General features: G+C 56.1%; 1 protein-coding gene across 2 annotated transcripts; it reads left to right on the top strand.

Annotated features, from left to right (window-relative positions):
- The first annotated feature begins 3,741 nt into the window (after positions 1-3,741).
- LOC149522174 (zinc finger protein RFP-like) lies at positions 3,742-14,028 on the top strand. 2 transcript variants are annotated; one of them, XM_089770546.1, is made up of 7 exons: positions 3,742-4,196; positions 5,737-5,832; positions 7,325-7,555; positions 7,860-7,882; positions 8,639-8,754; positions 11,812-11,850; positions 12,859-14,028. In XM_089770546.1, exons 1-7 carry the CDS (start codon positions 3,780-3,782, stop codon positions 13,371-13,373), a joined length of 1,437 nt encoding a protein of 478 aa, XP_089626672.1. In that variant the 5' UTR covers positions 3,742-3,779; the 3' UTR covers positions 13,374-14,028. The 2 variants fall into 2 exon arrangements, with proteins under 2 accessions (XP_089626672.1, XP_089626673.1); XM_089770547.1 differs by lacking the exon at positions 5,737-5,832.
- The last annotated feature ends 1,422 nt before the right edge of the window (positions 14,029-15,450 follow it).

Raw genomic sequence — 15,450 nt, forward strand, 5'->3', positions numbered from 1 at the left:
GGCTGGCTCATGGCGTGCCAGGTGCAAGGTCTGCTGGCTGGGTGCTGGCAGGCTTGCACCTGGCACGGGCACCATAGCCAGCCCATGCCCCTTTAAGGGCTCTGGGGCCGGGAGGGGGGCAGACGATTTTCCCTGGTGGTGCCCAGAGTGGCCACCAGGGAAAGCTGGGGAGGGCTAGCCTCCCACTAGTTCGAATTAAGGGGCTATACAGCCCTTTATTTGAACTACTAAGTTCGAACTAGGCTTAGTCCTCGTGCAATGAGGTTTACCTAGTTCGAACTAAGCGCTCCGCTAGTTAGAAATAAGTTCGAACTAGCGGAGCGCTAGTGTAGCGCCTATGAAAGTTAATTCGAACTAACGTCCGTTAGTTCGAATTAACTTTGTAGTGCAGACATACCCTAAGTTCCAGGCCCATGGGGCTTCTCCGTGTGTATATTTTGTTACCTTCCCATCTAGTCATTGTGCTGGCAACAGGAATTTTGTTGTAATAATAAAAGTTCTTTCTTTTCTTTTTATTAACCTGGCAGTGGTTAATTGTGTGCCCTGATTTTTATTCTAGGGGTGAGATTTCCCAAATGATCTTTCCCCTGATTTCTTTATCAATATTTGGGTGGTGGCAGTGGAAGTTCTATTCCCAAAATCTAGGTTTTGAAGATTTTGGGGGAAGTTTTATACCAAAGCCTGGTAGATAAGGCTTTGGGGTACACTTGCTGGCCCCCACTTCTGCATTTATCATGCCAGAGTGGGGAAGGAGCCATGACAGGGGGCTCTGTCTGTAGGGCTCAGACTGGCAGTTAGTCAGGGATGTGGGGGTGGGGCTGGCAGAGGGGGGCTTTGTCTGTGGGGCACAGACTGGCAGTTAGTCAGGGACATGAGAGAGGGGCTGGCTGAGGGGGGCTCTATGGGGCACAGACTGGCAGTTAGGGATGTGGGGGGAGGGGCTGGCAGAGGGGGGCTCTGTCTGTGGGGCTCAGATTGGCAGTTAGGGACGTGGGGCAGAGGCTGGCAGAGGGGGGGGTCTGTCTGTGGGGCTCAGATTGGCAGTTAGGGACGTGGGGCAGGGGTTGGCAGAGGAGGGTCTGTCTGTGCCTTTCTTTCTGGAAGTTGATATTTTAAATCTTTCCTTGATCCCTGGGCCCCACACACCGTCCCTGTGGCTGCCCCCGGCTCCTTTCCCACAGGGAGGCCCGTAAGGCTGCCTGCAGTGCCTGGCTAGAGCTGGTGCTAATGATGCAGGTTGGGGGTTCAAGCCCTGCTGGGCAGTCTGGGCGGGGGAGCCTGTCTCTAGCCGGCAATTCGGGGCAGAGCAGCCGGGAAAGGAAACAGGCTGATCCTCCAGCAGGGAACAGGCCCCATTGCTGGTGAGAGGAGGCTCCAGCAGGCAGAGACTGCACTGGGCCAGCCTGCGGGGAGGAGGCTCTGGCCCCCTGCTTCCCTGCCCTCTCTCAGCTTCCCCCTTCCCCTGTGGGCTGAGGGGGACGTGGGCCCAGAGCCCAGCCTGCCCATCCTGCCCCAGGGATGTGGGAGATGAGGCCTCGTCTCTGGGCCTGAGGCAACAGGGCTTCCACTCCCCTCTGAGCGTGGAGGAGGCGAGCGACAGGGCCCAGCTGCGGGGTTTGCACTGGGGCTTGAGCCGGAGCTGTGAGCCTCAGCAGGACTTGATCCTTCCCCCGCTCACTGCTGCCCCCTCTGGCGAGCAGTGCTTGGGAGGAGCCGGCCTCCCGGGGCAGAGGAGACGGAGGCAGCTGCCTGTGAGAGGGGACGGGCTCATGCCAAGGGGCTTTCTGTGGTGCTGGGAGACGGAGGGAGGCCAGGCACAGGCCAGCGGGAGAAGGGGCAGCGCCTGCCAGGGCAGAACAGGAGGCACCAAAAAGGAGGCACCACTTTTCTGCCTGGTTCCATCAGGGGCCCTTTGGCATGAGAGGAGAAGCCCCGCCCCTGGGATGCCACCCACTTGGGTGTCTGACACCTACAGTAGAGCATCCATGGAGACACATCTTGAAGAACTGTTAAATAAACGGAGATTGCCTGTCTCCTAGAACAGACCTCAAATCCAGTCCCCTGTCTTCACAGCAGGACCAAGCACCATCCTTAACAAATTTTAGGCCCAAAATCCTAAGTGGCCTCCACAAGCATTGAACTCACAACATGGGGTTTAGCAGGCCAATGCTCAAACTGTTGAGCTATCTCTCCCCTCTTCCTATACCAAGGTAACTTCCTTTTCTCAATAGGCCTCTTTCTTGGCTCCTGCGTTACTGAACCACAGTCTTGCTCACTAGATTCCAGGCCTGTTGCTGATTTCATGTTACAGGTCTTTATTCAGGCCTATTGACTCCATGTTGCCGACCTTCAACTTACTACAGTGTAGATGCTCTTATTTCGGGATACAGGCAGACCCCGACTTACGCGGATCCGACTTATGCAGTTATGAACGGGGCTTTTCTCGCCCCGTGTACTCCGGGGCGAGAAAAGCTGCTCCGCGTCTCCCTTGTCTGCAGACCAGGAAGACGCGGAGCAAAGCCGCGGAGGGGCTCGGGCAGCGGGGCAGCCCAGGCGCGCCTGGGCTGTCCCGCTGCCGGCTCCCCCGAGGCTTTGCAAAGCCGCGGAGGGGCTGGGGCAGCGGGGCAGCCCAGCCCTTCCGCGGCTTTGCAAAACCTCGGGGGAAGCCGGCAGTGGGACAGCCCAAATGCGCCTGGGCTGCCCAGCTGCCCGAGCCCCTCTGCGGCTTTGCAAAGCCTCGGCGGAAGCCGGCAGTGGGACAGCCCAGAAGCGCCTGGGCTGCCCAAGCCCCTCCGCGGCTTTGCTCCTCGTCTTCCTGGAGACCCCCCGCCCAGCAGACCAGGGAGACACGGAGCAAAGCTGGGGAGGATGCGAGCGGGACCACGGCGCATCTCCGCGGTCCCGCCGTCCGGGTTTCCCTGGTCTGCTGGGGGGGCACAGCTAGTGTGCCCCCCAGCAGACCAGGCTTTTCTCTCCTGGGGTAGAGCAGCTGGGGCTGCTGGGTTGGTCCTGCAGCGCCGCTCCTCGGCACTACTGAACCAACCCCGCAGCACCCCAGCTGCTCTTCCCCAGGTGTCCCCAAGTCAGCCGCTGCTTAAACTGATCAGCGGCTGACTACAGGAAGCCCGAGGCAGAGTTGCTCTGCCCCGGGCTCCCTGGAATCAGCTGCTGATCAGTTTCAGCAGCGGCTGACTTGGGGACACCTGGGGCAGAGCAGCTGGGGTGCTGCCCGGTTGGTCCCCGCAGCGCCGCTCCTGCGGGGACCTACCCGGCAGCGCCCCAGCTGCTCTGTCCTAGGCGTCCAGATTCAGCTGCTGTTGAAACTGATCAGCGGCTGATTCCAGGCAGCCCAGGGCAGAGCAACTCTGCCTCGGGCTTCCTGTAGTCAGCGCTGGTCAGTTTCAGCAGCGGCTGAATCTGGAAGCCAGTTCCGACTTACATACAAATTCAACTTAAGAACAAACCTACAGCCCCTATCTTGTACGTAACCCGGGGACTGCCTGTATATCTTCCAGAATAGCTTCTTCCAAAATGAGCGTGCCCTATAGACGCACCCTGAGTGCCTAGTCCCAAGTTTGGGGCCTGGCAGATGTTTCGGAGGAGTTATGAACAGTCTGGACTCATCACGCTTCATTCAAAGACCCTGTACAATCTGAAAAAAGAAAGAACATAAGAACACACCCAGGAAGGCAACACCTAATGATAGAAAGCTCAACCCACCCATTTCTGAGCAGAAGGAAGTGAAACTAAACTCTCTGGTCTCCCCTGTACCAGAAGCCATGGCTGCTGTGAATCCAGTAAAGATGCTCCAGGATGAAGTGACCTGTTCCATTTGCCTGGATTATTTCAACGATCCAGTGTCTCTCGACTGTGATCACAGCTTCTGCCGAGCCTGCATCGCCCAGTGCTGTGGGGGGCTCACCGCAGGCGTCTCCTGCCCCCAGTGCAGACGGACCTTTCCCCAGGGGAACCTCAGGCCGAACAGGCAGCTGAGGAGTATTGTGGAGGCAGCCAGAGCACTCAGGTTGCAGGCAGAGAGGGAACCAGCCCCAGAGAGACTGTGTGAGAAACACCAGGAGCCTCTCAAACTCTTCTGCAGAGAGGATGAAATCCCCATCTGTGTGGTGTGCGACAAATCCAAGAGGCACCAGGATCACACCGTGATTCCTGCCGAGGAAGCTGCTGAAGAATTCCAGGTAGGGAAATGCCAATTGCGATTCCTGCCCTCGTGGGACTTTTGGGGAGTACAGGAGAGCAGCACCCGCCCTGGGAATTTAGCTGATAGGATCAAGGGTGTGGGACTGCAGGAAGCAGGGACAGTCTGAGGGCCCCTTGTGGCATGGGGCAGCCCTGCCTCAGTTTCCCAAAAAAGACCCACAGTGGTATTTTTTTTTTGGCTAGTAACAGCCCTGCTCTCCCAGCCAGGACTCTCAGGACTTTGAGACTGGAGTTTGCTCTTATCATCCTGAACAAGATCCAGGGTCTCCTCTGTCTGGCTTTCCATGGGCCTCTGTTTGACCTACCCCAGGCCAGGTTGTATCCCACAACCCCTCACTCTGCCCTTCATTGTCCCTTCCTGGGGAGGAGAATTGACTATGTTACTAGCAGGTCTGACAACTAATGTTCCTTCTAAAATTGTACATTTCTGTGTGTGGAATAAATTTTGTTGTGTGCACCAAGGCATGTGTGGCTGTGCACCACCCACATAAACACCTGCTGCCAGCTGTGGGTGACTGGGCGCTCTGCTAATCAACTGGGCAGCACTGGAATCTCTCCTGGCTGGCTGCCCAAGGGCCCGGCTTACAGGGACCCTGCTAAGAGCTCCTTCCTTGAAAGGGCTAGCCAGCCTGTGCCCAGCCTCCTCCCCCCCCCCCCCCACCTCTCCTGAGCCCAGTTGTGCAGATTTCTCTTTGGGATTTATCTCTCTAGACTCAGTGGGGGAACCTTGTGCCCACCACGTGTCCATGCTGACGTTCATGGCAATGGCAATAACTGGTAGTGAGTAGAATGCATTGGTGTCTATAGCACCGGCCTCCCCGGGTCCCAGGGAGCAATTGGGGCCCCGTGGGGCTGGGCATCCATTGGACAAGCCAGCCAGAGAGAGCTCCTAGCCCCAGCCACAGCCTTATGCACACAACCAGCAGCAGGTGGGTAAAGAAAGAACCAGCGGTGGGAACAGAGGAGGGGCACTGAGGGGTGTTTGCAAACACCTGCAATCGCCAGAGCTAGGTCATCACCAGTGGCTGCCAGGCCGGATTTCTACTCTGTACCTGCCTGGCTGAGTCCCTCCTCCTCCCCCCATGCAACCCTGTCTTTCTGGAGGTCCCTGATGCTCATGGTGTCCCTCCTCTCCTCCAGCAACCTCCCCTGCGATCTCCCCCCACCCCCGCGCATGCAGCCTCTGAGTATGTGACCCCAGCTCCCTACTGTAACAAGGGCAGACAATTTCAAACACTCTGAAAACACTCCCAGTGTCTGTTACTGTGACTCTGTGTCTCCGATCCCATACACCTGCCGAGCCCTGCAGTCGTGAGTATAGTGTGTGGTTGTGCTGGACCAGCTCCCCCCAGTCTTATCCTGAAACTAACAACAACAGAAACAAAATTAAAAACCTAAAAATCTTCGCTGGCAGGACATTAAAGAAATGGGTTGCACCAAAAATTATCTTTTTAAATTATTAGCAAATCTCACATTTGATGTTTTGCTTAGTCACATGAAATGTTTCTGCGTCTCCAGGAAAGGCTCCAGGCCCATCTGCAGACTCTGAGAGCCGAGAGAGAAAAGCTGCAGGGACTGAAAGTGAGCAGGGAGGAGACCAGCCAGGAGTACCTGGTAGGTGCCCGGCGTTATTACCCTGCCATTGTAACGAGCCAGGGGCAGCTAATCCTGAATCAGACACTAAGGAGGGGCCAGGACAATCTAGGGACTGGATTATGGTTTCTCGTGATCAGCCAGGGAATGAGAACCCAGAAATCACAATTCATTGTTTTAGCAGAATCCCTCCTTAGGGTTGGGCCCTAAACCAGCCGCTTCAACCCTCTGTGCATTTGTGGACCCCTTTGGAAATGTCAACGGGAGATTCTTTGACCCCTTTGAAAATCGACTCTGTGTGAACAGCTGAACTCTGTCCAGTTGTTTTTCAGTCTAAGTCTTTTGCTGCTATGGTCCATTGCCCCCGGGGCACAAAAACCACAGGGTAGAAACCACTGCCACATACTCTGTAAACAGAAGCTTCCGGGGTAGCCAAGTTAGTCTGTAACAGGGTAAACTTAAAACACAACATGTAGTCTGGTAGCACTTTATAGGCTAACAAAGCATGTAGGTGGTATCATGAGCTTCCCACCTGTCTCTGTGAACATGGCTGTGAATAGAGCAGAGCAAATGCCTGCAGGGCCGGCCCACAACATTTTGGCACCTGAGGCGGGCAGCTCAAACCATGCCCCCATGCCTCCTCACTTGGGCCGAAACTTTGAAAGTTCTCAGTTCTGCCTTCTTCCTGTTCTACTCCTCCCATGGGACTGCTCTGCTGTCTACATATGCACCAGCAGCAGACACAATTTTCTACACTCTCGATCCTAGCGGTGCCCCCCACAAACACACATAGTCTGGCACCTGAGGTGACCGCCTCAGTTTGCCTCATGGTAAGGCCAGCACTGAACGCCTGATCTTTTTCACTGGCAGGACATTACAAAAATAGGTGGAACGAAAAATTATTTTACAAATGATTAGCCAATCACATATTTGATTTTTTGCTGAGTCAAATGAAATTTTGGGGGAAAAAATAAAAATGTTTTGTTTCAACTTGACCCTTTCCTGAAAAATACTGTTATAAAACACAAGAATAGTTTCAAAAACAAGTCAGACTTTACAAATCTAGAAAAATTAAGCCAATATTTGGATTTGCCATGTATTTCTTTCTGCAGCACAACAACCGGTGACATCGCCAGTAATTCATGAAATGTGTCTTTGGTGACAAATCTGCATCTTCCCAGGAAAAAAAATGTAACGCAGAAAATATCACCAAGGGCTAGTGCTGAGTCCTGCTCCCTGCTGCTTTGGCTCGGTGTCATGGAGGCCATGAGCCACTCATGATCCAGAGCACGTCGGACACAAAAACGTCCTTTATGAGATTCTGGGGCCAAACAGGAAGACGTGAGAAAATTCTCTCTCTAGTAATCACAGGAGACTGTTCACTGTCCAGTGACTTAGAATTTGCAAAGAGATTCTCCCCTGCACACTCAGTGCTCTGTGAATGGCCCCAGGCTCCATCCATGTCCCTGTATCAGTGGTGCTGATGTTCTTCCTTTGGTTCTTTTTCTTCCAGAAAAGGACACGAGTCGAGCAGCAGAGGATTGTGGCCGAGTTTCAGCGCCTGCGGCAGTTCCTGCAGGAACACGAGCGACTTCTGCTGGCCCAGCTGGAGAAGCTGCACGAGATGATCGTGAAGGCAGGGACCGACACTGTCACCAAACTCTCGGAGCAGATTTCCCGTCTCAGCGAGCGGATCCGGGAGCTGGAGGGGAAGTGTCAGAAGCCGGCAAGTGAATTCCTGCAGGTGAGACTGAGGGGAAATTCCCCGGATCCCACCACAGAGACAGGACAGCCCCTAACAGGTGGGCACAGGAGTCAGAGGTCACAGGCCAGCTCCGTGTGCGCCCTCCTGGCATGGGAATTGTTGTTTTGTGCAGACCCACAGGCACAGAGAGGCTAGAGATGGCAAAGCCCCATTCGCTCAGGGATCCATGGCCCTGGGGCCAGGAAACGTCTAGTTTCCCCTCACTCACAAAATCCCTCCCTTGGAATTCACAGTGTGTGTCAGGTGGGACTGAAACTCTCTCTCTCTCTCTCCCTCTCCCCAGGACGTCAGAAGCACCTTGAGCAGGTCGGTGGTTCTCACACACCTCACAGCGCTGGGGAAACACTGGGCAGTGAATTTTTCGCTGCCTCTCCCCAGGGCTCCACAGCAGGAAGGTCACATTTGGGATTCAAATCTGACTCATTTAACCCTGAGGCCCTCGCCCTTTTAGAGGCGACTCTGCAGTTACCCAGGGAAAGGCGCAGACTGGCCTGTGGTATATTCTACCATGTCACCTCCCTGGGGATGGGCTGCCCCAGGACTGAGGGGTGGGACATGGGCCTGTCCCTGCTGGGCCCTGGGCACCATTCAGCCCAGGGCAGCAGGGATTCAGGGTCTTTCCCGCCCGAGGGCTGTTTGGAGACCTGTGTGGAATGAGTGGAGGAGGGGGGAGCTTCTGTCTCAATCTAGCTCCTAGTGGGCAAATTCCTCCAGCCCTTCCTCTGGGAACCTCCAATCCCTCAGCGCCTGGAGGCCCAGGGGTGAGTTGGCCGCGGAGATTCAAATACCCCCAAACCAGAGCTTAAGGACTGAGTCACTCACAGCTGGATCACAGCGGTTCCCAACCTGTGGGCCACAGACCCCTGGTGGTCCCGATGGTCCTGCAGGGGGCCTGTGGAAAGTTTAAAAGTAAGGACTAGGCCTGATACTTCTTTCGCTTTCTCTTCCTTTTCTTTTTTTCTGCCCCAGGGAAGGGGAGTTCGTGAAATTTTCATAGAGGGAAAAGGGGTCCAAAGGCTGGGAACCACGGCAGTGTCACCATGGGACGTTGTTTCTCTCCAGGTGTGAGACGGGGCAGGCCCAGGAGCCAGATGAGATGGCCCCTGAACTGGTAAAGCGAGTCCATGGTTTCTCCCAGAAAGTTATTGCGCTGTCGGAGACGCTGAGAGAGTTCAAAGGTACCTTGGGGGACTAGGGAAGGAGAATGGTGCTGGTCAATTGGTTCATAATTAGAGGATGCTTCTATGTAATTGGGGGGTGAATGGCACAGACTTGGGTTTCAAGACACTCAGGTTGATTAATTCAAACCCTTATTTGTTCAGAAGCAGCCTTTGCTATTACAGTGACTGTGAGAGTGGGAAACAAGAGAGAGAGAAAGAAACATGCCCAGTTCCCTTCTCCTGGGGCATAGAGGGGCATGAATAATCTGTCCTGTGATGCTAGGACCATCTCTTATGGTATCTGACCTGTAACGCACAGGCACATTATACCCGGATTAATCCTGTTCCAATCACTTTTGTGTTAGGAACAGTCAGGGGCTTGTATAATTCACACACTGCACACACAGGAAATTCTAATGGTTAGGGCTTGGGCTGTCCAAGCAATGTTTGAGTTACTCTTTTCTGATTCATTACTGCTCAGCACAGGCTGATGTGCACGGGTCACTTCTCCGCAGGGGGTTCTGGACATCGCTCCCTGGCCTGGGCAGGTCACATTTGGTGTCTGTCTGTAAACACCTTGGGTATGTCTAAACTACAGGCTCCGTCGACGGAGCCATGTAGATTTGTTTTTTTGGCAAAGGCAAATGAAGCTGTGATTTAAATGATCACCGCTTCCTTTAAATTTACATGGCTGCCGCGCTGAGCTGACAAACAGCTGATCAGCTGTTTGTCGGCTCAGCACGCTAGTCTGGACGCTCCCCTGCCGACATCAAAGCTCTTTGTTGGCAGCCCCGGTAAACCTCATCCCACGAGGAATAATGGGGCTGCCGACAAAGGGCTTTGATGTCGGCAGGGGAGCGTCCAGACTAGCGCTGAGCGGACAAACAGCTGATCAGCTGTTTGTCGGCTCAGCGCGGCAGCCATGTAAATGTAAATGAAGCCGCGATCATTTAAATCACGGCTTCATTTGCCTTTGCCTACAACCCTAATCTACATGGCTCCATCGATGGAGCCATGTAGTCTAGACACAGCCCTTGCGTGGGCAACACATCTGTGTCCTGCAGAACAACTCAGGAATGCGGCACTTTAAGAGGAAGGTCATTGTGGGAAACATTTCCCTTATAGCAAGCACAGGGCTCATCAGGCCCAAGCGGAGCCAATCAGCATCAGTCAGAGGTGGTGGTGGAGGGGGGGGACAATAATTTTTGGTGGGGACCACTCCAAGATTTTGGAAGGTGGCCAAGGGCTGCACTTTGCTGCGGCGGGGGTGCAGGATTTAGGGTGGAGGCTGCGTGCAGAAGGGTGCACAGAGTAAGGGACTGTAGTGCAGGAGATGGAGTGGGGTCTGAAAGGGAGTTTGGGGTGGTGACCTTGGTCAGAGGATTGGGGTGCAAGATCAGGGAGGGGATGTCGGTGCAGGAGAATGTTCTGGCCTGGGGAAGGGATGTCGGAGCGGGGTACGGAGTCTGGGAGGGAACTGTCACCTGGGGAAGGGGGTACAGAGAGCTTGGAGGGTGACCTAGGGAATTGAGTTGGGACGCAGGAGGGGTTGGGGTGCCAGAGGCAGGCTCTGGCTGGGAGGCACTTACCTAAGTAGCTCCCAGCCAGCAGCCCTGCAGCATCCCCCAAGGCAGGCTGGGCTCCCTGCCTGCTGCAGCCCCATATCACATTAAACTGCAGACTGCTCCCTCCATGTGGCTCTCAGCTCTGGGAGGGGGAAGAGGCTTGTGCTGCCCCTATCCCCAGGTCAAACTCTCAGTTTCTATTGGCCGGTTGTTTCCAGCCAATCGGAGCTGAGGATTGGGCTGGGGGTGGGAAGATCACATGAAGCCTCCCCCTCCCTGCAGAGCCCAGAGCCACAGGAACCAAGCTTTAAACCACGGCAGCTGCATGTGCCTGAGGCTCCCAGCAGGGGGGTCCACGGGCTGGATTCCGTGGCTTGGTGGCACTGGCCCGTATTTTGCCCAGCCCTGGTGTAAATACCCACGTTCAGTCTCCAAACATGGACAGAGCAACGACCCTGGTCCCAGTTCTCAGCACTTCCCACTAGCCAAGCCGAGGGAGAGGAGAAGGCGCCGGGCCCGGCCTGAGGGCGTCTCCCATCAACTCCCGACTCACGAATGGTCACAACCTTCAGGCCACATTCAGCAAAATCCCTTCGCTTGGGCCCCTGCATCTCTCCCAGCCAGAGGGCTGCAGGGCGGGTGCCCCAGGGCGGTGCAGCCCCCCAGCCGCAGGCCCCTCAATAAATGGCCGTTTGGTAGAGCCGGGTCCAGCCCCTCCCTGAGCTCTGGTCCGGTCTGGGCCAAGGGGCTGCAGGGAAGGAGAAAGCCCCTCCCCCATGGTGAGGGGTCCCTCCAGCACAGGGGCCCCTTGTGCCTCCCAGCAGTTGCAGGCCCAAGGAGTGTCCCTGAGAGGGCTGGGGGGGAGCAGGGATGGAGAGGGCAGAGGGAAGAGGTGGGGAGAGGGAGAGAGGCAAGTCCCTGAGAGGGCTGGGGAGGGGCAGGGATGGGAGGGAGGGGGAAAGAGGCGGGGGGAGGGACAGAGGGATGTGGGCCATGTAACACTGGGCCTCTGGCTCGCTGCTCCCTGGACCAGACACCCGGGGCCATTGTAACCATGAGACTCCGTGTGAGCCAGAGCCAAGCCCAGCCCCAGCTGTTGAAGCCACTGATCACCGGGTCACAAGTAGCCTCCCTGCCCTGCTCTGCCGGCACTGGGTGAATGTGGCCCATGGAGCCCACCTCCCCTGCCTCAGTTTCCCCTGGGATAAGGTGATTTTCTCCTTATTCTGATTGTTGCCTCTGGAGGCCCCGTTGTGCTGCTCTGTGTGGAGACGCTGAGCAAACAGCCCCGCAGCTCCCGGCGAGAGCCAGTTCACACACAACCCCTCACCTCCCACAAGCATCAGGGGACCAAAGGGCTGAAAGCGGCTTTGATGCCAGCGGCTCTGCAGGACCTGGGCCTAGGGAACGACAAAAGGCTGGAAGTGAACGAGGCCTGAGCGTGTCTGTCACATGACAACCCGGCTCTGTGCTCCCTGTGCAAACCTGAATCTCCCTCTCTCCTCCCCAGACACTCTGCCGGATGCACTGGAGGAGCCCCTAACAACAGGTAAACGCCCTGAAAACCTCATGCGGGACCTGGCACAGTGCGGTGCCCCGGGACAGGCAGGCACCGGGCAGGCCACTTAGCACCATGGGCCAGGAGCCAGCCATGGAAACGACTTCACAAACAGCCCCTCCCCCAGCCCAGGGGCCATCTCCTGCCCCATAACTCCTCCTCCTGAGCCCCCGCCCCCAAGCCCACAGCCCCAGCCCAGAGCCCAACACCGTACCCAGAGCCTGTCATCTCCAAGGCTAACCCACAGCCTTTCGCCATTGCTGCACCCCAACTCCCTGCCTCAGCTTGTACCCCCTCTGGTATCCAAAACCCTCACCTCAGCCCTCCCCACCTGGAGCCCCTCACACACCCGAAATTCCACTTGGCCTTGGGCTCCCCTTGGTCCCTTCCCCCGCAGTGACTGACGGGCTGTGCCCAGCATGGACTCTGGGGCACTCGGGGACGTTGCTCTTTCTCCTGCCCCCTGCAGAGGACCCAGGAGTCCATGGGAGGGTCCCTGCTCTGCCGGGGGAAGGGATGGATCAGGCCCCAGAGCACCAGGGCACGGGGCACAGACAGGGGCAGCCCTGGGCCCTTTGCAGGCAGCTGGGGAGCTGCTGAGAGCAGAGCTCTGGTCCTGTTCCCCTTTTCCTCTCCCCCCGCGTGAGCTCAGCTTCTCTCTCCATCCGCCCAGACCCCGCTGGGACCCCCTCAGCTCCCTGGGGCCCCTCTTCCTTCTGTCAGCCCCTGACTCAGCCTCCTGCCAACCATCACTGGTACAGAGACACCCCTGTTCCTGCGCACGGTGCGTGGACTCTGTCACGGCCCCTCCCTGCCTGGGGAGTGAGCTGCCCCTTGGGCTTAGCTGAGACCTCAGGGCTGCTCCCCACTCAGAGCCGGGCGCCCCTGGAGGAAGGAGAGTCCCTGAGTCACTGCCCAGCTGGGGCAGATTCTGTCCCTGACGCCATCGACCCCCCCAGGGCCGAGCTCTGCCCCTCACGCTCTGATTCTCCCCCCCAGCCAATGTGACTCTGGATCCAGACACGGCGCATCCCAACCTCGTCCTGTCGGAGGATGGGAAACGTGTGAGATGGGGACACACATGGCAGCCACTGCCCGACACCCCGGAGAAATTTGTCTCTGTGCCCTGTGTGCTGGGCTGTGAGAGCTTCACCTTAGGGAGACATTACTGGGAGGTGGAGGTGGGGAATGGGCCATTCTGGGCTGTGGGGGTGGCCAGAGAGTCAGTGAGCAGGAAGGGATGGATCAGCCTGAGTCCTAAGGACGGGATCTGGGCTGTGGGGCGGTGGGGGGACCAGTTCCAGGCTCTCACTGACCCTCACACCGCCCTGCACCTGTGCCCCCCCAGCAGAATCCGGGTTTGCCTGGACTGTGACTGGGGCCAGGTGACATTTATCGATGCTGGAACCGAGGCCCCGATCTTCACTTTCCCGCCGGGCTCCCTCCCTGGGGAGAGAATCCGACCCTGGCTCTGGGTGGGGGACACAGACACCGAGCTCCGACTGTCTCCCTGACATCAGCTCCGCTAACCTCACCCCCCCCCAATCTCTGTGACCCTGGAGGACTCCCCTGTACCCAGCCCCTGGCTCCTCATATCTCTGACCCCAGAATCTTCTCCCTCGCAGATCCAGAGGAGCAAAGTAGAAGGAACCTTCTGCACCCACAGGAAGCAGCCAAATCCTGAAGGGTAGTGGTGGGGGCTGGGCAGGGGCAGAACTAACAGCCGGGCTAGGGACAGGCGGAGGTGGGGGTGACAGGACACAGAATTAACCAATCAGGGCTGGGGAGAAGCTGGAGGCTCTGCAGCAGCAGGAGGCGATTTGCAGAGATCTGGGTCCATTGGCACAGCCAGAGAGGAAGGGATAAAATCAGGACAAACGATGGGACCAAATTAGAGGCCCTTCCCCTGCCCCAATCTTGGGGTCCCTGGGCACATTCTTGGGGGGAGGCTCTCTAGGCCCAGCCTGAGTTGTGAAACCCCCTGTACCATGAGCTGACCCTTCAAAAAAGTTCCCCGTGCTGAGACCCCCCCGTCTCCCAGAGCTCCACGCCAAGCTGATCTCTCTTTGCACAAATCCCGCCGCGCACTGCTCTGTGAATTCACCAGACAAAGCACAAGAGAGTTCAGATCAATGACCAGCCTGACAGCTCTGCCCCTCACTAGACCCCCACCTGCCTTGGGAACTCTGGGGGTCAGCTGGGATCAGGAAAACAGCTGGCCCCCAGCTCCTGAAACTGCTGCCTGCTGGGAACTTTCCTCTCCACTGTAGACCTAGAGACAAGGAACATGCTGTAGACTGGGGATGGGGTATTGCAACGCTGAACATCACTGGCTGAAATTGTAGCTGCTCAGAAAATCCCTGGCATGACACTGTGAGCCCCCTAAGCCTGAGTTACGGGGGAGATGTAAGTGTCTGGGAATGGGACAAGCCAGGCAGGGAGCTGTCTGTGAGTAGCTAGTGAGAGGTGCTCACAAGAGAACATAAGAACATCAGAGTGGCTGGGACAGACCAAAGACTCATTTTGCCCAGTGTCCTGTCTGCCCGCAGTGGCCAATACCAGGTGCCCCAGAGGTAGTGAACAGAAGAAGGAATCATAAAGTGATCCCTCTCCTGTCTCCCATTCCCAGCCTCCGATAAACAGAGGCCAGGGACCCCTCCGTGCCCAGCCCCTGTGTAACTTGTGTGTCGGAAACTGTGTGGGAATCATTCGCTTTAATAAAATGTTTCCATCTGTTCCTGTCCGGTTGCTCTCTGGTGTGTTCTCCCCGTCTGTGAAATGGATTGTTGTCACAAAGCGGTGGGGCTTTGTTGTCTCTATCGCCGTGTTTCTTAAACCGTGTTCTGTGGTGCCGCGAGGCAGTTGGAGGTGTGCCACGGAGAACAACAGAATTCAAAATGGCCACCCTTAAAGGTTCCTCAGTGTTCCTCAATACCAAAAACATAGTTTGATGTTCCTCAGTGTTAAAAAGTTGAAGAAACACGGCTCTGTTGGGTATTTTTTTGTAGGGGAGGGGTGTTTGCCTTTCAGATTATTCTATTGAACAAAAGCAGGACTCAGATTCTCTGTGAACTCATGACTGGATTCAGGTACCCGGGACACCTGAGCTGCTAAGTATGTGTCAATGCAGACATACTTGGGGTGCTGCAGGGTGGGGGCTCTTTAATGACATAAGAACATAAGAGTGGCCATATAGAGTCTGACCAAAGGTCCATGCAGCCCAGTGTCCTGTCTGCTGACAGTGGCCAATGCCAGGTGCCCCAGAAGGAGTGAACAGAACAAGGAATCATTAAAGGATCCCTCCCCTGTTGCCCATTCCCACCCCTGGCAAACAGAGTCCCTACCCATCCCTACCCATCCTGGCTAATAAGTACTGAAGGACCTAACCTCCATGAATTTATCCAGCTCTTTCTTGAACCGTGTTAGGGTGCATCTTCACGGCAGGGCTTAACTCAAAATAAGTGAGGTACATGAACTGCATATCTCATTTTGAAACAGAGATTTCGCCCTACAACTTCCCTTATTCCTCATACAATGAAAGTTACAGGAGTCAGAGTAAGAAGTCCTCCAGCTTGACAGTATTTTGAAACA

This window comes from Pelodiscus sinensis, chromosome 19 (genome assembly GCF_052426305.1).
Source record: "Pelodiscus sinensis isolate ZL-2025 chromosome 19, ASM5242630v1, whole genome shotgun sequence".
Classification (NCBI taxonomy): domain Eukaryota; kingdom Metazoa; phylum Chordata; order Testudines; family Trionychidae; genus Pelodiscus; species Pelodiscus sinensis.